At 42.5% G+C, this 26832-nt stretch overlaps 1 protein-coding gene across 10 annotated transcripts in view; it reads left to right on the top strand.

The window, feature by feature from the left end:
* Positions 1-26832, top strand: part of herc1 (HECT and RLD domain containing E3 ubiquitin protein ligase family member 1) — a 76686-nt gene that overhangs the window by 47304 nt on the left and 2550 nt on the right. For 6 of the 10 annotated variants that reach the window (XM_078255198.1, XM_078255217.1, XM_078255188.1 and 3 more), the window contains exons 46-77: positions 98-366; positions 562-614; positions 810-1010; positions 1515-1689; positions 2918-3185; positions 3714-3927; positions 4407-4666; positions 4761-4888; positions 6704-6840; positions 8757-8957; positions 9091-9221; positions 10360-10577; positions 11337-11454; positions 11680-11883; positions 12149-12250; positions 12354-12527; positions 13409-13708; positions 13815-13880; positions 14012-14137; positions 15172-15310; positions 15608-15789; positions 16279-16434; positions 16639-16761; positions 16910-17012; positions 18560-18729; positions 19703-19841; positions 20467-20636; positions 21152-21321; positions 22198-22363; positions 22981-23057; positions 23720-23972; positions 26410-26562. In XM_078255198.1, the coding sequence (XP_078111324.1) occupies positions 98-366; positions 562-614; positions 810-1010; positions 1515-1689; positions 2918-3185; positions 3714-3927; positions 4407-4666; positions 4761-4888; positions 6704-6840; positions 8757-8957; positions 9091-9221; positions 10360-10577; positions 11337-11454; positions 11680-11883; positions 12149-12250; positions 12354-12527; positions 13409-13708; positions 13815-13880; positions 14012-14137; positions 15172-15310; positions 15608-15789; positions 16279-16434; positions 16639-16761; positions 16910-17012; positions 18560-18729; positions 19703-19841; positions 20467-20636; positions 21152-21321; positions 22198-22363; positions 22981-23057; positions 23720-23972; positions 26410-26562 (5346 nt within the window). The remainder of the gene's footprint in view (positions 1-97; positions 367-561; positions 615-809; positions 1011-1514; positions 1690-2917; positions 3186-3713; positions 3928-4406; positions 4667-4760; positions 4889-6703; positions 6841-8756; positions 8958-9090; positions 9222-10359; positions 10578-11336; positions 11455-11679; positions 11884-12148; positions 12251-12353; positions 12528-13408; positions 13709-13814; positions 13881-14011; positions 14138-15171; positions 15311-15607; positions 15790-16278; positions 16435-16638; positions 16762-16909; positions 17013-18559; positions 18730-19702; positions 19842-20466; positions 20637-21151; positions 21322-22197; positions 22364-22980; positions 23058-23719; positions 23973-26409; positions 26563-26832) is intronic. The other 4 variants (XM_078255244.1, XM_078255234.1, XM_078255253.1 and 1 more) reach the window with 2 other exon arrangements.

Raw genomic sequence — 26832 nt, 5'->3', positions numbered from 1 at the left:
TATATGTGTGTGTGTGTGTGTGTGTGTGTGTGTGTGTGTGTGTGTGTGTGTGTCTCTGTCTGCGTGTGTTCCTCTGTAATTGTACCACATCTCGCAGCACGTATGCGAGACAGACGATCGAGATGAAGTGGTGGTGTGCGAGTTGTGCGAGGCCAACGTGGCCAACTTCAATCAACACATGAAGAAGAGCCACCCAGGCTGCGGCCGCAGCGCCAACCGGCAAGGCTACCGCAGTAACGGCTCCTACGTAGACGGCTGGTTCGGAGGCGAGTGTGGGAGTGGAAACCCCTACTACCTGCTGTGTGGTAGCTGCAGAGAGAAGTACCTGGCCATCAAAAGCAAGGCCAAAGTCCCCATTGTGGAGAGGTACGCACAGAAAGATTGAGTGAACAAGGACGCATATTTGTTTCTGGGCTGTATTTTAGCATTTAGCAGTTTTTTGCCACCTGCTTAAGTCATCAGGCATTCTGTTTTATATCTGTACTATTTTGTTTTAGCTTGTTATTTAAAAGAAGTTACATTGATACATGTTCATGTTCTCATTGTGTGCTACGTATTCAGGTATAAGGGACAGGCTCCTGACCTCCTTGGAAAACAGGACAGTGTCTATGAAGGTAATTGTAAACATTTCAAACTCAATTTGGAACTTAAAGGCATACTATGTAACAGGTTGTCTAATTGGAACTACAGGGAAAAGTTACATAGTATGCCTTTTAATGTGACGTATTTAATTTGTCTTGCAATGATACACAAGACGTTTGTGTTTGTCTTTGATTTCAAATTGTTTGCGCCTGTCCGTCCCGCTACAGAGGACTGGGACATGCTGGACGTTGACGAAGATGAGAAGCTGACAGGGGAGGAGGAGTTTGAGCTTTTGGCCGGACCGCTGGGTCTTAGTGAGCGTAGGATCGTCCCAGAGGCTGTCCAGTTCCCTGACAGCGACCCACTGGGAGCCTCCGTTGCCATGGTGACAGCCTCCAACAGCATGGAAGAGACCCTGCTGCAGATAGGTGAGAAGGACAAGATCTAGGGCTGCAACTTATGATTCAATGAGTCATTGTTGGTTCATTTGTCGATGATTATTTATCGATTAGTTATTTGTTCTATAAAATGGTGAAAAATGTGGATCAGTGTTTCCCAAAAAGCCCAAGATGACGTCCTCAAATGTCTTGTTTTGTCCACAACTCAAAGATATTCAGTTTCCTGTCACAGAGGAGAGAAGAAACTAGAACATATTTAGTTATACACATTTAAGAATTTTTACCTTTTTTTTCCCACAAAAAAATGACTCCAACAGATTGATCGATTATCAAAATACTTGTTGATTAATTCAATAAATGACAACTAATCGATTCATTTTTGTTGCTCTAACAAGATCCCATTACTTCTGGAGACAACAACATATTTTATGCATTGATATTATATAGTCAAGTAAAGCGATTGGTTCAACCATTAACCCTGTAAGCTTTAAAAAAAAAAAAATAGCAGTGAACTGAGTGTGTGTTTGTGTTTAGGCTGTCAGACCGCGGTGGATAAGAGTTCATCGGGCAGGGTGACCCTCGGCGAGCAGGCAGCAGCCCTCCAGAACCCCCATGACCGAGTGATGGCGCTTAGGAGGGTGACAGCTGCAGCCCAGGTGCTGCTGGCCAGAAGCATGGTGATGAGAGCCCTGTCCCTGCTGTCTGTCAGGTAGTCTGCAAACTCCATTTGTCCGTCGGTGTGGGTTATATGGCCTGAATATAGATCTTCATCTTGTTCTACTCTGTCTACTTTGATTAGCTGACATGAACAATAACAACTTTGATTGTTCAGAGGGTAAAGCTTTCTGTAATCTCGCAGACTTCAGTAATGCGGGATTAAAGATGCCCATTTCTTTAATTAGCAAAACTTTTCTTTTTATTTCATAACGTCCAGGTCGCCGTTGCAAATGAGAACCTGTTCTCAACGGCCTACCTGGTTAAATAAAGGTTAATTAAAATGAAACATTGACTGAACAAATGCATTACATACCTGCAAACTAGTCGCTTTTCGGCGCTGTTTTGAATGGGAAAATATCATCCACGTGAATCGTGTAGATCCAGGGGGTCCGAGACCCGGTGCTAATACGGCACCGGTGCCTTAACGACCATTATCTACCAGACTGAATAGCAGGTAACGTTAGCCTACCGTTAGCTAGCAGCTGGAGTAAACACGGTTAAAATGCTGACAGCTAAACGGTGTAAAAGTGTGTCTGTATTTCACTGGAGAGGATTGTAACACCAAGCTGTAGCTGCCGCTGTCTGAAAAACACAGACTCGCCTCGCCAGCCTCGTGATGCATTCAAAGTTATTGTAAAATACCTTTTTCCCAGGTTACCTTCCCAGTTTGCAGGTCTGACATTAGCTGTCTAGCTATTCATACCGTAAAAACACTATTAGTAGGATTTGAAAATTCACAACCTTTGTGGTAGAGTATCAAAAAAAGACCCTTCTCTAAACAATGTCCAAATGTCATCAGAATATGTTGAGACATATTGACATAAAAAAAACATGAACATAATCTGATTACTCTTGGGAGTGATGTCTCAGACAAATTAAATTGCTCAGATTACAGTGTATTTCACTAAACTTTATGTGAAAATGTTTATTTGAGCAACTGTTCTTCATTAATTCAGAAATATTTTCAACCTTTGTCTTTGCTAACCACTAAAAAAAACTGCATACAGTGACATAAAGTAGTTTGATAAAATTAAAGACATCTATATTCCCCAAAATATTTTATTAATTTCAACCCTTTGGATGAAGAAAGTCAAACATTATTTTGACTATTTTAAGAATTCTCCTAAAATGCACATGTACACAGGTAGATGGAAGAAGTTTTCTGTCTGTTATGTAAAACATGACTTCCCTCCCTCCACCCTCCCTTCTCTCCCAAACAGTGGCTCGAGCTGCAGCCTTGCAGCCGGTCTGGAGTCTCTGGGTTTGACCGACATCAGGACTTTGGTCAGGCTGATGTGCCTGGCAGCAGCAGGCCGAGCCGGTCTTTCCACTAGTCCTACATCAGGCTCCGGCCATGCTGAAAGGCCCCGCGGGGCTGCCAAGGCCAGCAAACCCATCTCCTGTCTGGCTTACCTCAGCACAGCAGTGGGCTGCTTGGCCTCCAACAGTCCCAACGCCGCCAAGCTGCTGGTGCAGCTCTGCACTCAGGTACACAATGTTACTCATCAGCCTTCTGAGTTCATACCATGGCTTTATTGAGATCTGATGTTTCATTTAACGGATCATAGTCAAGAGTCAAACATTATGTCTTTTCTGTGTCTCAGACAGGTAGCTAGTTGATTATTGACTCAGATTATTCACACTTAAAGTATTTTAGGTGGCATTATTTGCCTATATTTAGATAGAGGACAAAGGAGTAGTGACAGCAACAAAATAAGCATTCTAAAGACAGGAAGCAAAAAAACATTAGTGCACTAATACCGCAACAATGTCCACTTTTCAGTACATGTAGCAAGCAATACAAAGCAACAAAACACACCCAAACAATACTGATTATAGCCATTTTTTGACACAGCAATAGACAATAGGACATATATGAAATACAACAAACATGATGGAGATCTTAATAAACATGTTGAAAGATGCAGTTATAACATTAGAAAAATGGTGGTATGACACAACGAGCAAGAAATTAAAGCTGCAACTCACAATCATTTAATATTCATATCTCTCCAGAACCTGATCTCGGCTGCTACCGGCATGAATCTGACCACAGTAGACGACCCCATCCAGAGGAAGTTCCTGCCCAGCTTCCTGCGTGGCGTGGCCGAGGAGAACAAGCTCGTCACCTCTCCCAACTTTGTGGTGACACAGGCTCTGGTGGCCCTGCTCGCAGATAAAGGCGCCAGACTCAGACCTGCTTATGACAAGGCTGATCTGGAGAAAAGAGGTTTGTAGCTTGGAGGAGCAGGAGATACAAATCAGCTGGTGCTCCATGTTATCCAGTCCATTGGTCACGGTTTCTGTGGATTTATTCATCTCATTAGTCTCCGAATCAATAACATTTCATATTGGCAATTTTTAAAATACCAGTAATTTAACCTACTTAACATGCCACTGCCTTGATTAATTAAGCCACATTCCATATTTGTATCTTTCAACAATGTGTCAAAATGATTTACTTTGTGGCCTTTTTCATTTTGAATCCTCTCATACTTATTATCATGTATTTGTGTTATTCATGTAGTAATGTTATGATTTATTAGTAATGTCTGTTAAGTCTTCATGAACACACAACTCATGCTTGTTCCAGCGTGTTTCTTTCTGTTCATTGGGGTCACCTTTTGGTTTTTCTGTTTGTCACTTTCATTTTTGTTCCTTCTCTCACTCACTGGGCCACCTTGTCACTTTCTGTTCCGTGTCGAGCAGGTCTAATTGCGCACTTGTATGCCCATCCTTCCCATAATCCCTCCGCTGTAGGGCCTCTGGAGCTGGCCAATGCTTTGGCGGCCTGTTGCCTGTCCTCCAGGCTCTCTTCGCAGCACCGGCAGTGGGCCGCCCAGCAGCTAGTCCGCACGCTGGCCGCTCACGACCGCGACAACAACCATAGCCGGCCGCAAACCTTTGTCGACATGGCAGGGGACCTGCGAAAGTGCTCCTTCATCAAGCTAGAGGCTCACCAGAGCAGAGTAAGTCAACATAGGATGAGGACTGTTCCCTGGCTGGGTCAGAACTCAAAATGTTGAATATAAACTGGTATTAAATAAAGTCTCTTTCACTCAGGTCATCACATGTGGTTGGTGCAGTAAGAAAGGCCTGTTGGCAACGAGTGGTAACGATGGGACCGTCAGGATGTGGAACGTAACCAAGAACCAGTACACCCTCCAGCAGACCTGCATCTTCAATAAGGAGTAAGACATTCAACCTCAGTATGTTAATGAAACGCAGTGTTTCATATGAAGGGAAAAGCTGTTGTACAGTTTACTGTGTATCTCTATCAGTTGATTGAGGCTATGTTTAGATTGAAACAATCTGAAGAGAAAACGCAGTAGTGGCGTTGCGTTCTCACTTTGTATTCCGTGTTTAGGCGAGCAAAAGTGTGTTAAATTTGATGTAGAATGCACACCAGGCGGCTAGGTGCCGCACAACACCACCAAGTCCGCGCGCCTGCGTAGAACCTTCCTTCTACTTCTAGAAGTAGAAGCGAAACCAGAACATGGCGAAGCAAGCAACAAAAGCTGACAATTTTGTCTGGACAGATGAGGAGGTGGAGTTATTGCTCTAAACAACCTTAGATTTCAAAGCCACAAAGGCACAACAGGGCGTGGACCGGGAGTCATCTGCTGAAAAGGCTTGTGTATGTTCATCAGAGCTGCTAGGGCAACCTGAAGGTCCGAGGTATGGAAATAATCCGACATGTTTTTTGTTGTTTTCCTGTGCTGGCGCATGCCTGTGACGTGAACGCATACACGCGAGAGCAACAGTGAACAGTGAACAGATCGGAGCAGACTTTTGCGTTTTCACCCTTTAGACTGGAACGCGAGGGTGGAGCGTTTTTTAAGATTTCCACTCTGGAGGCTGGTTTCACTTTTTTGCGTTTTTAATCCCCAAAAACGGCGTCTAAACGAAAGGCACATCTGATAAAATATTTTGTCGTTTTCACCCGCGAGCGTTATTGTGTAAACAGGGCCTGAGTCCACATTGGAGTCGCAAAACTGCCTTCTGACATCATTTTGATGCTTTTTTTCTGCAGCTATGTTATGTGCTATGTTAAAGCTGCAGGAATCAGTGTTTTTTTCATAAACAAAGGATCAAAATCAATTCATGTCAGTGGAATTGCCACGATCAGTAGATTCAGGGGGGTGAAGCAAATCTGCTGCCACTTTGAGTTCAACTTCGGTCAACTTTAACCTGAAATTTGCTAAGCAAGCCGTTAGCGCGCTCCTTAAATCGGAGAGCGTTTTCCCCTCATCAGTAAAACTTTGTTGAATGAAAGGATTTATAATCCCGAGAACAAAAGGCTAAGGTGGGAGTAAACGTTACAGTCTAGAGAAAAAGTTCGGGAAGCTATTGTGAATGAGAATGACCAGAGTTTACGTGTCCCAGCTGGCTTTTGTCTTAGTGGTTTCTGGCTTGCCAGCTACAGTAGTTCACAAACAAGCCCTGCAAGTAGTCGCTACATCACCAAACCTCTGTAACTAAATGTTTTGCAGATTAATTTTGCTGTGCCACTTTCTGGTCTGACAATGTCTAAAGCGTAATGTGAAAGGGGTTGTAGGGTTAGGGGGCCTCCAGTGAATTATCATCAAACTGCAGTTGCCCTCAGCTCTAGCATTATAGCATCTTTTATCTATCCATCACGTAAACCGCTCTGATAAACCCACTGCACACTACCTGCCAAGCACCAGAAAACCAGAGTTAACGACTAGCTGGTGAAGAAAGTAGAGCATTGAGCAGCTAGAGTTAGAGAAAACCAAATAGAGCTCAGAGAAGAGTGAATGTTGGATTTACAGTACATTTAAATGAATACTAATGTTCTGTTGATGTGTAAATACGCAACTGTTTGCTAACATGTTCCCCATAACTTTATAGGGTGTTAGTATGTGCTAACATTTCCCCATATAACTTTGTAAGGTGATAATATGTCAGATGTTTTGTTTAAAGCTGCCTCTAAGTGGCCAAATAAATAAATTAATGCAGCTTTTTATTCTGTGTTCTCTCATCAGTGATGGCTCTTCAGAGGAGGGCGTGTCAAGTTTGGGATCTCCCAGCGATCCTTGTATGTCTCCTCTGGCATGGAGTCTCACTGGAAAATATCTGGCATCTGCCATGGAGAAAATGGTCAACATCTGGCAAGTTAATGGTAAGCATTTATTTTTTCCAGCTCCTCTGGGGTCTTGACTCTGGTTTTTATTTTATTAGACGGAATGTTAATGATAAACTCTGTTTGCGTTGAAAAATGTTTTTTCTTTGAAAATGTGTAATGTGGTTCAGCTTGTACCACTGGTGTGTGTGAGGTCAGCAGAATATGAATGAGACAGCATTAAGAATTTATAGCTCCCATTAAAAATAGATTCACTGGATGTGGTCCAATCGTCATGTCCTTCCTCCCACCACACAGCCTGCAGCATGAACCATCTGTCCTTGGCCACTTTCAGTCGCCTCCAGGATGAACGTCCACAATCCCATTCTTATTAGCTTTCATGAGCCCAGTTTCTCTAGTGCCACTGAACTGTGACTGTGTCTGCATTACCATCTTCCTGTGGGCATTGCTGTGCAATTAGTTCGTTAGTTCTTTTAGGCTATGTTCTTAATGCTTCATTTGGATTTTTTGCTCAAATCCGATTGTTTGTTTGGCTGTTCACATTACCTTTTAAAATGTGGCCTATATCAGATTCCAGTGTGAACCGTTTGCCCACATGCGCAAAAGAACAATAACAATGACATCAGACGCAGCACGCTGTTGCACTAAAGTTAGGGAGGTTATGGAGGAAGGAAGCATTTTGGCTTTTATTTCAAAATGTTTGTGTAATGGCAGCCATAACATTAATGAGCATCCACTAATGAGGTCTAACACCTCCCTCTCCCTCCATTGACTTGCTCCATCACTGTTCTCCATTTTGTAGCTCTAGTCACGTTTTTAATTTGTGTCTAGGGCTAACCTCGCCGGTGCATAATTGTGACAAATGTCGATGTAGATTGACGTAAAAGTCGCATCAAATCCGCCTTGGTTGTTCACACTGCGGCCGCATTGAAAAATATCAGACCTGGGTCTGATTCAGGACCACATATGGAAGTGGTCTCAATCAAATGATTTAAAAAAAATCAGATCTGGGCAAGATTTTTGTGTTCACACTACTTCTTCACTTGACCCCAAAAAAAGATCAGATTTGGGCAACTTTTGCCTGCAGTCTGAATGTATCCTTATTCACATTCCATTACACACCCCAATACATTTAATAACTGCTTATAATGTATAGATTGTAAACATACAATACGAGAGGTGTGACAAGATCCCGCGATATTAAAACATGACGATATTTCTCGTCGGGGTGAAAAGTTCTCTCAAGATATCAGTACACAAGTGCAAAATTACGCCTGTAATTATTACACGGGACAGTACCGGGAAAAAGTACCGTTGGCTACCAGCACCGAATTTTAGGTACCGATAAAAATGTGAACGGTACCCAACCCTACCCGCCATTTTTAAATCGTTTGTGTGGCAGCATTTTGGATTCCCGGCGGAAACGCCGCAGTTATTAGGTCTGAAGAGGTTAGTACACAGGAGAGAAGCCATTTAAGTTTGTGGCAAAACCTTTCACAGTGCTCGTTTTTCATTCTCTGACTTTGATTGAGTAAAACACTCATTTTCCCAGTCATATTTCATCATTGAAGTTTTCTTTAAAACAGTGTTAAAATCTCTTCTCGTCTCGTTCTCATGGACCCAATCTCGTGTATCGTCCCGTGAGCTGGGTGTCTCGTCACACCCTTATACAATACCAATCAAAAGTTATGAATCAGCAGTTATATTTATGTTCTTCTTCTTCCCTTCAATAATAACTTAAATTTGAACAAATAAATAAAAACCAATTCAGACACCAAATGTATTTTCTACAACCTAAAAAGCATCAAAGAGCATTCAGACTATATAGAGTAGTCCTCTCAGACATCTGACTCCGAGATTTCCATGCTTTGAACAGTACTGGATATTGTCGATGTAATAAATTGACCGTGGTAACAGCACTACACTAACGGTGACTTCCGTTCCCTTCCTCTAAGGTGGTAGGGGCCTTTTGGACGTGCAGCCTCACTGGGTGTCGGCGTTGGCTTGGCCTAAAGAGCAGGCAGAGTCCTTGTGGTGCGGGGAACCCAAGGACATGCTGCTGGTGGGACGAATGGATGGATCTCTGGGGCTCATTGAGGTGCTGGATACCTCCAGTATGCACCGCACCGAGCTGGAGCACTGCTACAGGAAAGATGGTACGAAGAGGACGTTTTTGAATGAGTGCTACATCTCTGTGCTGAGTGATATTTTCTGACTATACACTCTAAATGACACAACTCCTGCCAAATTGTTGTCAGTTTACAAATGATAATTCTGTTCCTCTCTCAGTGGCAGTGATGCACATAGCCTGGTACAGTGAAGACAAGCCTTTTGCTGTGGGCTACGCAGATGGCAAGCTGCTGATAGGATCCAAAGAGCCCTTAGAAAAAGGAGCCATTGTGGTCATTGATGCACACAAGGTAAACTAATCCTACTGTCTACTTTATTCCCTTATAATGCCCATATTTAATGCTGTATTTTTTTAAACTTTATCCTTGCACTACTATATAGTTTTTATATTACTATGTCTACATATCCTTGCACTGTTGGACTTATTTGCCACCACTACCACCATGGCACACACTCTCATAGAGCACCTTACCATGGAGCACCTTACCTGCCCTGTCACTGCAAGCGTCTCATGCTTATACATCCCTTAGTACATTCATGTGGATTTTTTATTTAGTATCTTTTCTTTTATTGTCCATATTATTCATGTGGATTTGTTTTTTTGTAGTTATTTTATCATCCTGTGTGTGTGTGATGTCTTTAAGCTACTGGGACCTTGAATGTCCCCTTGGGGATCAATAAAGTATCTATCTATCCATCTATTCATCCAGCCATCCATCTATTCATCCATCCATCCATCCAAGGGATGTTAATGATTAACCGTTTAACCGTTAACCGACAATAATAGTTTTGACCGATTATCACTTAAACAGTTAAAAACAATATCATTAAAACAAAAATAAAAGGTAATTAAAAAAACCTTTTTTTTCATTGTAAAGAAAGATTGGGTATACAATCTATTTCTACTACTAGTTAACTTGCAAACTTTGCACTAGCAAGTTGCGTTTTAAGATCTTTTTTTTGCTGCCAATTTCGTGGCTCTCTGCTGGACGGACGGCGCACACAGCAGAGAGCTACATGACACATGCCGCTATATTGATGAGGAGTGGCAGGCAGTATGCCGGGCAGACACACAGCTGACAACCTCGCAGGTGGATGCGGTGGAAACGGGCTCGAACATATGCTCCGCGGCGCGCTATGGACTTGCGCTCCATAGTCCATAGCGCTCCGCGGAGCATATGTCTGAGCCCGTGGAGCACTATGGACTTGTGTCAGTCGCGCTGATGCTACGCGGTTCCAGGAAAGTATGTCCGAGCAGCCTGGACGGGTGAACTGGGACTCCGTTGCCTGCTTGTCGGTTAACGGTTAATGATTGGTGAATGAGGGTCGGTTATTGGTCAGAAAAATAAATGTAAATTAGTATCCCTAATTTAATTTAATCATGTTTTACTCCTTCTCAGAACTGAATACTTCTTCATGTTGTTACAGGAGTCAATCACCAGTATGAAGTGGAATCCTACTGGACAGATCTTGCTGACTTGTGCCAAAGAGGAGACGGTGAAGCTGTGGGCCAGTCCAGACTCTCACTTCGACTCAGGCTCTGGCTGGCGCTGCCTGCAGAGTCTTCGACACCCCTCCCCGGTTAACGGTGTGGCCTGGTGCGGCCTCCTTGGACGTGGCCCAAAGCACCTCAACATGTTGGCCATGTAGGTTGTCCTCAAATACTAGGCAGGACTTTGGCTGATTATACTGTCTGGTTCTATTCTATTTATGTGGTGTTCTCTTCCCCTCCACACTCATTTTGCAATCATCCTTTAAATGAGTTCCTCAAATTGTCTGTCTGAGAAGTTTTTCTTGATAAAGTGACAATATTGCTTTAAAATCCATAATATTCAATTTGAAAGATATGGATACAAGTCGGTATAAAGTCATCATGAGAAGAGAAACTACATAAAGTGCAGTTATCACCTGGAGGACATTCTCACAAGCTTTTTCAGATGCATAGATTTAGCCAGTGGTGAAAAGTAACTTGGTACATTTTTGAGGTACTTTTACTTACATGAGTATTTTAATTTTATGCTACTTTCTACTCCACTACATCACAGAGGAAAATATTGTACTTTTTACTGCACTAAATTAGTTTGACAGCTGGAGACTTTACAGAAAAAGATTTTCAAAAATATTTCTTGGATCAAACAAGACGTGACAAATGTATAAAATATGATACTGTGCTTCAGATGAAACTGTCCAATAGTATGTAAGTAGGTAGCAGATTAAAGGTCAACATTCACACATTTAGGCACATTTGAAATGATAAGTCACTGCTGACAGAAAGTGTTCAGCGTTTGATCTGCTGCATTCTCATTCTCAACCCTGGCATGTTTGTGACACAAGGATAATATATTTCTGTGAAAGAATATTTCCTGTAGTTGGGTGGGTTTTCATGTGTCGCTGTGTTTTTTCAGATGCTGCCAGAATGGCCTGGTCACAGTCTGGACTGTTCCTCAAAACATCTCGAACTTCCCAGAATCCTCCCCTGAGTCAGAGGGATGGTGGGAGAATGAAGCAAAACCTAAATTCATGGTACACGCATTCATAAATAATTACATGAGACTTTAATTTGCCTTTTTCATGTTATAATGTATACAAGGTCAAATTCCCAAAAAAAATTTTTGCTGTTTATTTTTAAATTCCTGGACATTTGATGAATGTTGATGGGATGTTTGCCTCAGCTTCTAAATATTTCTGACCAAACCTGCTGATTCCTGCCAATTTATCATGCTGTTTATTCCCTCTGCACGTACATAGAGCCGTAGGAGAAAAGACCGTGCGTTCCCCCACTTACCTGCTGTCACTGTGTTGCAGTCTTCCCGGTGGTCAGGAAGTGGAGCAACGTGTGTTTTCCAGCTGAAGGGCCACATCACCCCAGTAAGAACGCTGGCCTTCAGCCCCGATGGTCTGGCTCTGGCATCTGGAGGAGTGGGAGGCCTCGTGAACATCTGGTCCCTGCGGGTAAGAAACACACACACACACACACACACACACACACACACACAGCACACACAAGCACACACAAGCACACAAATCAAGGTGAAAACACCCAAACAGGATAAATGGTAATACTGCAGGTACAAGTCACATATATACAAAGATGTGTGAAAAGAACAAATTATTCCTTATACACTCATCTTACAGGCACAATGTGTGTGTGTGTGTGTGTGTGTGTGTGTGTGTGTGTGTGGCTGTGTGTGTGTGTGTGGCTGTGTGTGTGTAACAGGACGGGTCAGTGCTCCAGACAGTAGTAGCCGGTTCAGGTGCGATCCAGAACATTGTCTGGATCCCAGATGTGGGTATCGCTGTCTGCTCCAACAGGTCGAAGGTACGACATCTTTACCCGATTCGTATTTGACCATGTTTCTATCCACATCCCTGAAAGAAATGAATACTTACAGTATTAACTCTCTGGTCTGCTTCACTTCCAGGATGTGCTGGTTGTGAACTGCTCCAAAGAGTTCATGGCATCCAACCACGTGCTGGCCACTTGCCGCACAGCTCTGAAAAAGCAGGGCGTGGTCGGCCTCAACATGGCACCCTGCATGAGGGCCTTCCTGGAGAGACTGCCTGTCATGCTGCAGGAGCAGTACGCCTATGAGAAGGTACAGAGACATTCGATATTTATCTACTGCCAAACACCATTTACATTTAAATCATAATCTTTAATAATCTAACAAAACAAAACCATGTGAACATATTTTTAGTGCAGTGTCGAAAGCAGAAGATGTTTGTTTTTTTTTAGATAATTTTTTGGGCATTTTAGACCTTTATTAGATAGGACAGCTGATGACAGGGAAGGGGTAGAGAGAGGGGGAATGACATGCAGCAAAGGGCCACAGGTCAGAATTGAACCTGTTGCCGCTGCAGCAGGGACTGAGTACATGGGGCGCACGCTCAACCAGGTGAGCTAACCTACTAACTAACTAACATTCATAACCTAAAGTCTGAATAAGGACGTTTTTTTTCTCCAATATACACAGTTGCAGATGCACAATCCTGTCAAAGGAAGCAGGGCCTTCTTTGTACGGGCATTGATACATCAATGTTAATAATCATATCCACAATCATAAAAATAATAATAAGAATAAAAATAATACACCCGAAAGCAACACAGCGACAACGCATGTTGGTGTGGTGATAAGAGATGTGGGAAATGGTCTGATTCTGTTCAGCTGTCTCATTTTTCATGCACCAAAACTTAGAATTTTACAAAAAGTTTAAATGTGCGTGTGATTAAGACCTACAAGTTTCCACTGCTTCTTTGGGGTTTGTTGAATGGCTTTCTGGGTAATGTGGACTGTAAGTCAAAAGAGGTAGACCAGGTTGCCTGAGAAAAGATAGTATGACAAAATGCTTCATCACTGCACCAAAAAACAACTCCTAGAATCAATGATATTACTGTGGAGTGCCTGAGGGTGATTTAACTTACAAACTCCATCATTGCCTCTCGTTGCTGATGTCCCCTGTTCTTCTCCACCTCCAGCCCCATGTCGTATGTGGGGAGCAGCTCGTCCACAGCCCCTATATGCAGTGCCTAGCCTCCCTGGCTGTGGGTCTCCACCTGGACCAGCTCCTGTGTCGCCCCCCTGTGCCTCCTAACCTCCGACACTGCCCACCAGAGTCTGGCACCGCCGTCTGGTGTGCCAGCGAGTGGGCCTGGTTGGACTGCTTCTCTACAACGGTCAAGGCGGCGGAGGCCCTCGCTCGAGGCGCCGCCTTCTCCGAGTCGTTCTCTGTTCCCGACCTGGAACCTGTGCCCAAAGATGATATGGTTCTGCTCATGGTGAGGGAGGCAGCTGCTGCTGCTTTAACTGCTGGAACAGCAATTTATAATGTAATCAACACCCACTGTTGCATATAATAACAGTGTTTGCACTCTGTTTTTACAGGACAACAGTAAATGGGTGTCTGGTATGGATGAACAGATCATGTCCTGGGCCACTTCCAGACCAGAGGTAATTTAGGTTTATACCCAGATTAGCTGTTATAAATGGTTTGTCTATGTTTATTCTCAGACTCTGGAGGTAATAACTGCCATTTTAACTCACGTTTTGTCTACACTATTCATGTTTGTGTGTGTTTGCAGGACTGGCACCTTGGGGGGAAGTGCGATGTGTATCTGTGGGGTGCAGGGCGACACGGCCAGCTGGCAGAGGCTGGCAGAAACATCCTGGTGCCAACCACCGCCCCATCCTTCTCTCTAGCACAACAGGTACACAGACATGTCATGTCTCTGTTACTACATCCACAAAACACCAGCCTGTTGCCTGTAATCGCAACAATCAGTCCTTCCAGAAAAAGGAGGGTTTTTTTGTGATTGTTGCGGGCAAAAATCCTTGATTATGCGGCATGTTTTCTTAAAAAATGCGACGGAATATGCGGGATATTTATGCAATTTTATGCGATGAAATTGCGGGAACTTGCAAAAACTGCGGTTTCATCGTGGCTTCATCGCGGGGTTTGCAGTCACTTACGTCACTTCATAACGTTCCCATGGCAACGGGAAAATGGCTGCTCTTGTGTGAAGTAAATGCAACATTGTTCAACTTTCTGCTAAGATATGTGTGACTTTTTGCAACGAAAATGCGGGGATTATGAAATCATGCAAGCCCTGCATATTTTGCGCAGAAATCGGCAATTTATGCGGCGGAAGTGCGGCACATTTGAAATTTTTTTTATTTGTGCAGATCGTAAAGCCTGTTGAGTTTCTGAACAATTTCTGCCAAAAAGCTCAATGGCTAAAAAGACAGTCTTACTTGATATAACAAGTTTATTTTTGATCCCCCACCCACTTGACTTCAGGCGTTTGCTTGCTTTCCTCACTTCTGTTTCTTTTCTCATGCACTGATTTGCTTAAGCTAAACAGCCAATCAGAGTGATTTCTCTCACTGCCGAGCTCCGCCGCTGACTAGTGTCAACGGTTTGGGACACACGACTATCGGCCCGGTGCGGCAGAGGATTAAGAAAGAAAAGAAACATGTTAAAAATAATATTATGCATGCAGGATCCAGTGTTTTTGGAACCATACTAGAGACAAAAACTCTTATTGCCCCAAACTTTATGTAAGGCTAATTTTAAATCACTGGAGTGCCCCTTTGAGCTAATGAATTTTTGAGTTTATATTTTCTCAAACTGCATGTATTGTGTCTATACCGGCTTTTAACATCTGATCACTGTTGTTGGCCGATGTCATAAAATGTGATTATAATTCCCTGCATCCGTTTCCTCTTTGTTTCCCTCCTTCAGGTGGTGTGTGGTCAGAACTGCACCTTTGTGATCCAGCCTAACGGGACAGTGTTGGCTTGTGGGGAGGGCAGCTACGGCCGTCTGGGTCAGGGCAACTCTGATGACCTGCACGTTCTCACCGTCATCTCAGCTCTTCAAGGTGATGCTTAAAAAAATCAGTTGTTTCTTACCGTACATACTGTTAGGTGATGGATATAGCTGGAATGGTTGATTCAGTATTGTGTGACGCGCTCACGTGTTTGTTCTCTAATGGCACTAGGATAGAGTTGTGGTTACTAATAATGTCTCTTTATAACATGCTGCGTTAAACTTGCGGCAGAAAAAAAATAAGCATTCTTACGAATTATCTTTCCGAATCAATGCAGTGATGAGAGGGCTACTTTAACAACTGTCATTATCTCTGCCATGACAGTGCAGTCGTCTCTTTGCCCCTCAGGTTTTGTTGTGACTCAGCTGGTGACGTCATGTGGCAGTGACGGTCATTCCATGGCTCTGACAGAGAGCGGTGAGGTGTTCAGCTGGGGGGACGGGGACTACGGTAAGCTGGGCCACGGGAACAGCGACCGCCAGCGCCGACCGAGACAGATCGAAGCGCTGCAAGGAGAGGAGGTGGTACAGGTCAGTCTTTTCCCTCCCCAAGAGTGTTTAGGTTCTGGTAAATGTAGAGACTGCAATACCTGATAAGGCTGGGCAATATGGAGAAAATCAAATATCATGATATTTTTGACCAAATACCTCGATATCGATACCGCAACGATATTGTAGTGTTGACTATTGGTGCTTTCACAAAATATTTAAACAATGAGATTTATGATAAATAATCAACAGTAATGTGGATATAATGACTAAGTGGGTAAAGGCAAATAATAGATCAGTTACAACAGTCTGGTAATTTCAGAAAATGACATAACTTTACTGTAATGCAGCCTTTAAAACCAGGAAAAGACAACACTTATGCCATATTACGATATCCAAAATCTAAGACGATATCTAGTCTCATATCTCGATAACGATATAATGTTGATATATTGCCCATCTCTAGTACCTGATAGTAATATATTATTTTGGTGTCACAATCTTCTTCACTTTGCTCTTTTTGCTCTTCAGATGTCCTGTGGGTTCAAACACTCTGCAGTAGTAACAGCTGATGGAAAGCTTTTCACATTTGGTAACGGTGATTACGGCAGACTGGGTTTGGGAAACACCTCGAACAAGAAGCTACCGGAAAAGGTCACCGCTCTGGAGGGCTACCAAGTCGGACAGGTAAGACGGAAGAGTTTTAGACTTTACCAAGGGGAGAAGTTGACATTTATTTAACGATATTGCGGATAATTTTTTTCACATGCTGAGTTTGTATGCCACAATTACCATGTTCACAGACAGGACTACAGAAAGAAGCACTCATCTTTTAAACACAGGTGATTGACACCCTCTCAGAGTTTAGATTGCCATGCGTTCCTTCCTTAGGTGGCTTGTGGTTTGAACCACACTTTAGTCGTCTCCGCTGATGGAACGATGGTTTGGGCTTTTGGTGACGGAGACTACGGAAAACTGGGACTCGGCAATTCCACAGCCAAGTCCTCACCTCAGGTAGGTGCTGTGTCACTGTGTGGCCTCTTGCTTTATTTGAGCTGTTAAAATTATTTGATGTTCACTTCAGAAAATAATCATATGATTTTGTTTTTAAATAAATGTACTAAAGTTTTTTTTTGGGGGGGGGGATTTTTTGATTACTTAGAAAGTGGACGTGTTGTGTGGAATCGGCATCAAGAAAGTGGCGTGTGGAACACAGTTCTCTGTGGCTTTAACCAAAGATGGCAAAGTTTTCACGTTCGGTCAAGGTACGCTATAGTTTGATGTTTTCTTTACACCCCAACTGATCTTCATCATGAGAGTGATTAGAGCTGCAGCGATCAGTTGATTGACAGAAAATTAATCAGCCATTATTTTGATAACCAATCAATCATTTAAGTAATAGGTAGGGCTGTCAATCGATTAAAAAAATGTAATCGAATTAATTACATACTCTGATTAATTAATCTAAATTAATCGCATAGATAATTTTTTGCTGTCAAAGTATTTTAAATATTTCAATTCAAATGAATCAATGAATAATCAGCATTAGTGACATTAAAGTTAAAAAAAAAACTCTTTTTGTTATTATTTTCGGCTTGTTTATAAGGCCATATGGTCAAAATTAAATTATTTAATAATAATGTAATAACTATAACAATAACTTATTTCACTAGTAAATTGCTGTTGAACGACAAAAACAACAACCAGATGGGAAAAGGGCATTTAACAATAACTTTGAATGCACCATGAGGCTGTAGGTTACCAGTTTCATTGAACGTACCGTCTGTGTTGTTTCTCCGACGGCAGCTGCAGATTGTTACATCCCGGTGTTGGATCCTCTACAGTGAAATACAGTCAAACTTTACACCGTTTAGCGTTAGCTGTCAGCATTTTAACCATTGTGTTTAATCCAGCTACTAGCTAGCGGTAGGCTAACGTTACCTGCTGCCGAGTATAGTGTTAACTAGCTAGCGGTAGGCTAACGTTAGCTGCTGTTGAGTATAGTGTTAACTAGCATCACGTGCAGTGATGTTTCTGTTGCCTGTAACGTCTGTTTCAGAGCATCAGAGAGCAGCGCAGACATATCAGTGGCCCCGAAATCTGCGTTGCTATTCAGTCCGGTAGATACCGGTCGTTAAGGGACCGGTGCCGTATTAGTACCGGATTTCGGTACCCAACCCTATTCAGGAAGAAGATTTTTATAAGTAAATGTTCCAATCAATGATCCAGGCAGCAGATTCTCGTTTCCCTCCTTCATTTCACAGTCGATTGGTGGCTAGAACGGCTCCGGGTCAAACGTCAATATGGAATGGATTAATCTGCGTTATTTTTCCTCAGATTAATTAATCCAAATTAAAGCGTTATTTTGACAGCCCTAGTAATAAGTAAGTAATTTTCAAGCTAATTTTCCAAATATTTAATGGTTCCAGTTTGTTTACATCACAGTAAACTGAATATTTTGGGTTTTGGACTGTTGGTCAGACATAACCTTCGGCTTTAGGAAATTTAGTTTAGCATTTTTCACTACTATCTGACTAGACTAAACGATAAAATGAGAATATAATCGGCAGATTAATCGATAATGAAATTAGTCATTGCAGCTCTAATAACAATAAATACTGTATTCATTTTAACATTTGTATAGCTTTGGTTCTGTTTAGGTTTTTCATGTTCATACCCCTAACTATTTACTAACTTTTTGCTGTAAATAAGACAACTGCAGAACTTTCACAACAAACCTCATGTTAAGATAATGTGTGCTTTTTTTATAAACATAACATTTAAATAGATTTGTTTCCTCCCCTGTTTGCAGACCGCCTGATTGGCTTGCCAGAAGGCCGAGCCAGGAACCACAACCGGCCCCAGCAGGTGCCAGCTCTGTCAGGGATCCACATCCAGGATGTGGCTGTCGGAGCTGAACACACTCTGGTGCTCTCCTCCACAGGAGACGTTTACACCTGGGGCAGCAACTCAGAGGGACAGGTAACCTGCGGCCACTAGGGGTGGGGGAAACAAACAATACAGCATATTTTCTGTGGCAATACTGTTCGATACATGGACGCCAAGTATCCATCTTTTATTGTATAAATTGCACATGAGAATTTAACTTTTTGGTACTAGAATAATTAAATCAGTTGCCTTTTCAGTCAACTACAGCAGGGGTTCTCAAACTTTTTTCAATAATGTACCCCCTTTGTGTGTCTAAGCCAAGTACCCCCTGACCAGCGCAAAACATTTAGAGGGAAGAGGAACAATACAGTGTCGACAGTGATAGATTTACTAAACAACAACCTTGTAACTGAAAAACATTTAAATGCTACATTTCAAATGTTCAGAATCCATCACTTAATTCATTCATTATTATAGTATAATTATTTTAGGAATTATGCACGACATATTTTTAAATGAGCATTTTGCAAAAAGATCACGTACCCCCCTGCAGTACTCCAAAGTACCCCCAGGGGTACGTGTACCCCCATTTGAGAAACACTGCACTAGATGTTGCAGTCGAGTTTTTTTTCTTCTGGTGAAAACAGAGACATTTATTTTTTATTTTTAACAGATATTGACAAAGTTTTCCATTAGGGACATAATTTGAAGTTGGAAAATAGCTAATAAAGTGCAATATATCGCAGAATATCACAATATGTTTAAAATCGCAATAATATCGTATCATGGGGCCTCTGGTGATTCCCACCCCTAGCCTAGCGGACACACACAATGAACCCCAACTGAAATGTTGTCAGTCAGTCTGGGCGGTAATATTGTAAAAAAAAAAAAAGCAATAGTCAATAACGTTATTAATGACCTTCTCCAGCCAGCGTCTGCTCTGCATTCAGTTAACGAGAAATAGATCACAGTAAATTCATCGAATCACATTATTCGTGTTTAATTTGGGTGATAACACTATAAATGATTAACTCACATGCCTTTGACCTGGATCTTTGTTGTGTAGCTGGGTCTGGGCCACACCAACCATGTCAGAGAACCTACGGTGGCGACAGTGCTGCAGGGCAAAAACATCCACCAGATCTCTGCTGGACGCTGCCACAGTGCTGCCTGGACGGCTCCCTCTGTGCCGCCTCGAGCACCAGGTTAGAGACATACACACACACGCACACACACACAGACGTCCTAACATGCAACATAACATCCCCTGTCATGGCACTGCTGTCTTAACCGACAGACTTTATCCTGGAGGTCAGATTTCCTGCAGTGCTGCTGAGATGTGTAGTCAATACCAAAATGGGTCACAGCACATTGTTGTCAGATGAGGCACTGCTATTGTTTGCTGGACAAACCACTAAGTCATTTCATGTAATGTGGTTAGAAGGCTCCTTCTTCCGGACTATTTTCATGTGAAAATGAAACAGAAAATATGGATGACTGAGATGGAGTTCTGCAATGCTGCCACAACAAATGAGAACTCATAATTGAGCATAAACATAACAAACCTGTTTCTTTTTAACTTTTCTATGTTTAGAACTTATATTTTCTGTGTGCTAATTTGTTTTTATACCAAAACTTTGACACACACACTTGTTTTTGCATGCCACATTATAATTTAGAATGATACGTTCGATGTGATTTGTAGCAGCAGCTCACCAAGTTCTATTTGTTGCATTTTGTAAAATTCTCTCTTCGCCTCTTGTAATACCACCGTGTTCTGCCCTCCACTCTCCTCCCTCGTGGTCGTTGTGTCTCCCTCCTCCTCTTCAGGCTCGTCGGTTCCTCTCCAGCTGGGTCTCCCTGTGGCGGTGCCTCCTCAGTACAGCGGGCTGAGAGAGGTCAGCATGGAGGCGGTGAGGGCTCGCCTGCGACTCCTCTACCACTTCTCTGACCTCATGTACTCCTCGTGGAGACTGCTCAACCTCAGCCCCAACAACCAGGTAGGCAAAAAAACCAGGACTCCAGGAAAAGGGAAATATCAATAATTATGATTCCTGGCTCAGCAGCTGGAGGAACACAAATGATTGGGTTTATCTAATGATTCTAAAATATAATACCCATCTTCAAACACTTCAAAGGTCGTCTTTGCTTTAAGTCGATGTAACACAAGGAGGTAAAGGTGGCGTTGAATTTAGAAAAATCTCTATGTATCAGACTTATAACTTTTCATTAAAAGAAATAGAGATGGTCCGATACCATTTTTTGCTTCCCGATACCGAGTACTGATCCGATACCAGTGTGTCATATATTTTATTATGTTTTAACAGCTGTATACTACTATCCCTGTATGGATGTGATATGATTTCTATCTTTGTTGTCGGTCTGGCTCAGGTTAAACTCTTTGTGAAACACAAACAATGAATGCCACAGAACTTTCTTTGATTATCCAGTTTGACAGTCAGTTACACACTGTTTTAGACTATGTAATCATAATAAATGTCATCCTTTTCCGCAGGGCTGTACGTCCCACTACAACGCCGGTACCTGGGGGATTGTTCAGGGCCAGCTGAGGCCCCTGTTGGCCCCCAGAGTGTACACTCTGCCCATGGTGCGCTCCATAGGCAAGACCATGGTGCAGGGCAAGAACTACGGCCCCCAGATCACCGTCAAACGGATCTCCACACGGTCAGTACTCCAATGGACTTTGTGTGTGTGTGTGTGTGTGTGTGTGTGTGTGTGTGTGTGTGTGTGTGTGTGTTTGTAACAAAGTTGCATGGTGAAATATAATGAAAAGGTGGATGGGCATTTCTGTGGAAGCCCAGTACTAATGGTTAAGGTTCTTTTGGGACTTTTACGTTTTTATTTGAAAGTGGTCAGTAGAGGTGCAGCTTTTTCTCTACCAGCACACGAGCCGTTTTGGGGGCCACCTAAGCCGAATTATGTAAAATCAATGTAAGCATCTAAACTAACTAAATGACTTCTCTCAGCTCTAATGATTGTAGTTTGTCCCAAGTGGACTTCTTTAGCAAGTTTTGTCTTCAAGCTTTCTCAGTGTTATTTATTTATTATTTGCTCTAGCTTTTCCAACGTTTTAGACACAGGGTGATAATAATGGTCCGAAGTGATTTGAAATTGCACATTTTCTTGAGGGAGGACCCCTAAACCCCCCGCCAAATGAAGGTGACAATAAATTAAAGAAGAGAGCAGACCAGGATGCACTCATTAAGATTTCTAACTAAAATGTCTCTTATATACAGAATTGTTAATTTCCTTCACAATAGACGTGAAGTCGAGGTATTTGTAAAGGCCATTTAACAACAGACGTTGATGGTCTTTTACAGAGAATTTGAAAATACTCTTTTAAATAAGTTAAACATTATTCGCTGAATAAGAAAATATTGCACAGAATCAGATAATAATGTCCCCATAACATTTGTATTATTGTACTGTAGACTCAAAAGGCAGGATTTGAAAACACGGATAGTTAAGGTTAAATCAAATCTTTGACTTGTTGCTTTTTTGTGTTAAACTTGTACTTGTTATTTTAATAACCCTCTGCAGGGGACGGAAGTGTAAACCGATCTTCGTACAGATCGCCCGTCAGGTTGTGAAGCTGAACGCCTCGGACCTCCGACTGCCCTCCAGGGCCTGGAAGGTGAAGCTGGTGGGAGAGGGGGCTGATGACGCAGGCGGGGTCTTTGACGACACCATCACAGAGATGTGTCAGGTATGGACAGATCTGTTAGTAGAGCCCGACCGATAAAGGATTTTTAAGGCCGATATCGATACAAATATTTGGTGAATTAAAAATCCGATATTCCAATATATATCTATATATAATATATAAAATCCAGAAACGCGTAACAAAACATAAACAGATCTCCCTAACATTAGTTATTTGTAGTTATTTGAGTCCTCACTAAAATAATCTGATAATGCGGTTTGAAAATAAACTTGTTTGTTTTATTGTCACAACAGAACAGAGGAACATCAAAATATATTCAAGTTCTGATAAATAAAATGTATTACAATACAAACTTAAGATATGAAACTTAAAGGGTTAAACACGAGCGTTGCCAACATGGGAGGTTGTAGAGCGCCCTCTGGTGGACAGACAACGCAACGCCAACACTCAGAACATGGTTGAAGGGGGTTTCGTCCGTTTTTGTTTTATTTTTTTAAATATTCATTTATCGGCCATTATAAACGCAGATACCGATAGTTTGGAAAATGCCTAATATCAGCCCGCCGATATATCGGTGAGGCTCTATCTGTTAAAATGATTGTTGATACGTCGGATGTTTACTGGATGCGTTATTAAACAGGGATGTTTCTCTCCTGTAGGAGTTGGAGACGGGAGTGGTCGACCTGCTCATCCCCTCCCCCAACTCCACGGCAGAGGTCGGCTACAACAGAGACAGGTGAGGAGCATGTCTGCCTCTCTTTATTCATTCTGACTGTCCACCCTGAGGTTTCTACTCTTCTGAAAGATTTTATCTTAAAAAAGATGAGCAAGTACTAAGACATTTATATTCACTGTTGAAATTAATATCAATACAATCTTTTTTTACCTATGATGGCTGATATTTGGGATTATTCTTGTGCACATGTCCACCTTGTTGTATTTTTTAATACAAATGAAAACAAAGCCAGAGCGTTTTTCCCCTTTCTCCAGAATAGATTGTTGCTGGCATTGCGAGCCTACTGAAATCCCAAGTTTTTTATAGATTACTCTCCTGTTTTAGCTTGTAATGCTGGTAGTGTATTTATATTCAGGGTGGAGCTTCAAAAAGTGGTGTCCATTTGGCAACAGCAAAACAATATTATAACATCTCGAAAGAACTTCTCTGAATTGTCATGTAGCATAATCCAAGTCTCCCAAAATGTCCATTTATGTGCTCATTTGTCCTCAAAACATGTATATTTACTCATTTTAAATGAAAAAACATCATTTCCAAAAGATCTTCTCATGCCTACAGCTCCATCGTTGTCTTACCTGGCACTACGTAGTCCAAGTGTCATTTTAAACTCCTCATTAGAAAACAAACCAAACAACATTTCTGCCTCCTTTTAATCTGCCCAGGTTTCTCTTCAACCCGTCTGCCTGCCTGGATGAGCACATGCTCCAGTTTAAGTTCCTGGGTATCCTGATGGGCGTGGCCATCCGCACCAAGAAGCCCCTGGACCTCCACCTGGCCCCCCTGGTGTGGAAACAGCTGTGCTGCATCCCCCTGCTGCTGGAGGATCTGGAGGAAGTGGACCTCCTTTATGTGCAGACGCTCAAAAGCATTCTTCACATTGAAGACAGTGGCATCACCGAGGAGAATTTCCATGAGGTGGGACATATATTTTTTATTTTGTTATAAGGAGAGAGTGGTTATGTGGATGATGTCCTGTTATTTTACATGTTTTGCATTGTTTAATGTTAGATTTAAGTAGATAATATGAATGTATATGTAAGTCTATAATTTGATATCAATATATATCATGGTACAGTACATTTGCGCTCAACAAAAGCCGCCCATCTCTTAGTTCTCGGATGAGATGGATGGCGTAGTGCTGCAGTGTGTATCTCAAGCTCATGGCACTTTACACGGCATAAATCAGCCTAGCTGCTAGCAGAGTTAAACTCTACTCAACTTAATCTTCTACTTAATCCCGACAGAACACCACCGTTGAATTTTAGCCTGCATGCACGCTTTTTCAGCCTAACGTTGTTTTAACAGAACAGTGTGTGTGTGTGTGTGTGTGAGTGTGTGTGTGAGAAACACAGAGAGGAGAGAAATAAAAGACAGAGAAGGAAACACTTCACTGCAACATGTGTCTTTTGGTTTAATTAAGGATTCTGTTATTCTACAGTATATACCAAATACCAAAATTGAAATACTGAGTACTTCCTAACAAACTAATATCTAAATTGTCAGATATACAGGTTCAGCCTTATAAAAATCTAGTATCTTTCAGGCTCTAGTCTATACCCAGAAATATTAAATAATAGATACCTCAGTATTTAACAGTTGACTAATTTATATCATCTCATATTACCCAACCATAGTAAGGCAGTTTCATTGAAGAGAGAGAAGGGCATTAAAACACTTGTGTGATGGGGAAATGTATTTATAATATACCGAATTTGAATGTAACAACTAAAGTGCCATACAGTATATTAGAAATGTGGTATAAAGGAAATTTACAGAAAAGGGGAATACTACAGCTGTACATAGAGGTGGGATATACTGTATATACTGTATGATGGTGAATGAGATTTTATTGCACATCAAACTGGATAAGCGTTGATCCACCTCCTTGAGGGCTAAGCAGTTGGTGCCAGTTAAACACCACCAACACCCTGCCACACATCCTCACTTCATCACTCTGTATTTAAGCTCGACCTCTGGCTTCAGCAGCACAACAAAGAACCGAACACAGCATTACCATCTTAGTAACTAAAGGCTCACAGGGTGACTGATCATTGTTGCGTTTACTTCCTCAGCCATGTGAACGTTTGATTCATCACAATCACATGCATGCTGCTAAAAAGATAATAAGTAGCCAGTTCACAGGTTTTATTCCCGGACTGAAATGTCACAAACCAAAACCAACTTTAAATGATGTCACATAACGTGACCACACCACACCCAGTGATTTAGAGCAGGGCTGTTTACAGCCGACAGGGTTGAACATTAACCAACCAAACGTTGCCCTGAATCCGCGTTCACATTTCAGATTTCAGACTGACTGGTTGGCTGAGAAAACAAAGACAGTAATGTGTCTGTAACCAGTTTGAAGCTTTGTGAGAGCTTGATGTAAGCCCTGCTGGGGGGGGGGGGGCTTTGGGCTGTGGGTAAGCTTTTCAAACACCAGCAGTCAGAGCTCAGCTGAGGCGGCTTTGCCTCTCTTCCCCGCTCTGGTACACACTGTTTCTCTCTCCCAGCGCTGATAAAACCTCAGCATGACTGTGGCCCCGACCAGTACTGATACACAGACCACACACCCCTCCCGCCCCCCCACCTAATATCCACAGATAGGCTGGCTAAAGCAGCAGAAAGCTTAGATATCCCCGGAGGCCGTCTTCTGTCCAAACAACCTCGCACAACCCCTGCTCTGTAAAGCCCCGTCCTGCTGGAATGCCAGCGCCGCTGTTGCTGCAGCATATCCTGCCTGCTGGAGACTTGGCCCCGCTCCCAGGCTTGTAGAGGAGAGAAAAGGGAGGTTTGGAGCCACAACACTAGCTCCGTCAGCCAAGGCCGAGGGGGGAGAGGAAGGGGCTGCATCTGCTGCTTTGGCATGAAAGGAGGGAGGAGAGAGAGGCGGAATCTGCTCCTCTGCTGGCTTCGGTTTGAATTCTGCCAGACGAGCCGTCCAATGTCTTACCATGATATTATAATATCTCGTTGCTTGCCAGGAAGTGAATAAATTATTAGATACATTTCAGTTTTTAACCTGTTTTCATCGTTATTCAGTCAAAGGCGAGTATTCCATGTTTACCTGCTAGCGGTCTTCTTCTTAACCTTTGCTATGCTTCTTTGTGCGTCACCCCCACCATTAGCTATCGATCAGTTGACACCGATATGTGTCACGTCGTGCATCCCTTTGTGTGTGCATGACACAAAACAAACCATAAAAATATTGTGTAACAACTGTAGTGCTTCTAATGTACTTGTGGTCAAAGACTCCACTAAGTACCTTTCATTGTAAATGAGCGACAACAATAGTTTTCCATTGGAGGAGTCACACGGACTGGACTAATCATTGATTGGGTTTGTTTTCCAGATGATTCCTCTGGATTCTTTTGTCGGGCAGAGTGCAGATGGAAAGATGGTGCCCATCATCCCGGGAGGGAACAGCATCCCGCTCACTTTCTCCAACAGGAAGGAATATGTGGAAAGAGCTATCGAGTACCGGCTGCATGAAATCGATCGACAGGTATAATAACTCTGCTGCAGAGAGGAGAAAAAAACGTCATGTCTGTTTCACGCTCTGCTTTTCTGTCAGGAGAACATGAATACAAACATGTTGCTTATTGTTAGTTTCTTTTAACAGTTTTAAAGGTCTTAGAGCTGTTAGAGCTGTTACACACCAACCAGACGGCCGACCGTCGGCAGAAAAGCCAGTCGGACTGATCAGTGGGGTCCCCGAGGTCCAAAAAAATGCCTCAAAACACTGAGGCGACGCCGACGTCGGGACTCGCCATTT

Source organism: Sander vitreus, chromosome 1 (genome assembly GCF_031162955.1).
Source record: "Sander vitreus isolate 19-12246 chromosome 1, sanVit1, whole genome shotgun sequence".
Classification (NCBI taxonomy): domain Eukaryota; kingdom Metazoa; phylum Chordata; class Actinopteri; order Perciformes; family Percidae; genus Sander; species Sander vitreus.
Note: the sequence above shows the minus strand (reverse complement) of the source record. Positions and strands in the feature narration are given on the sequence as shown.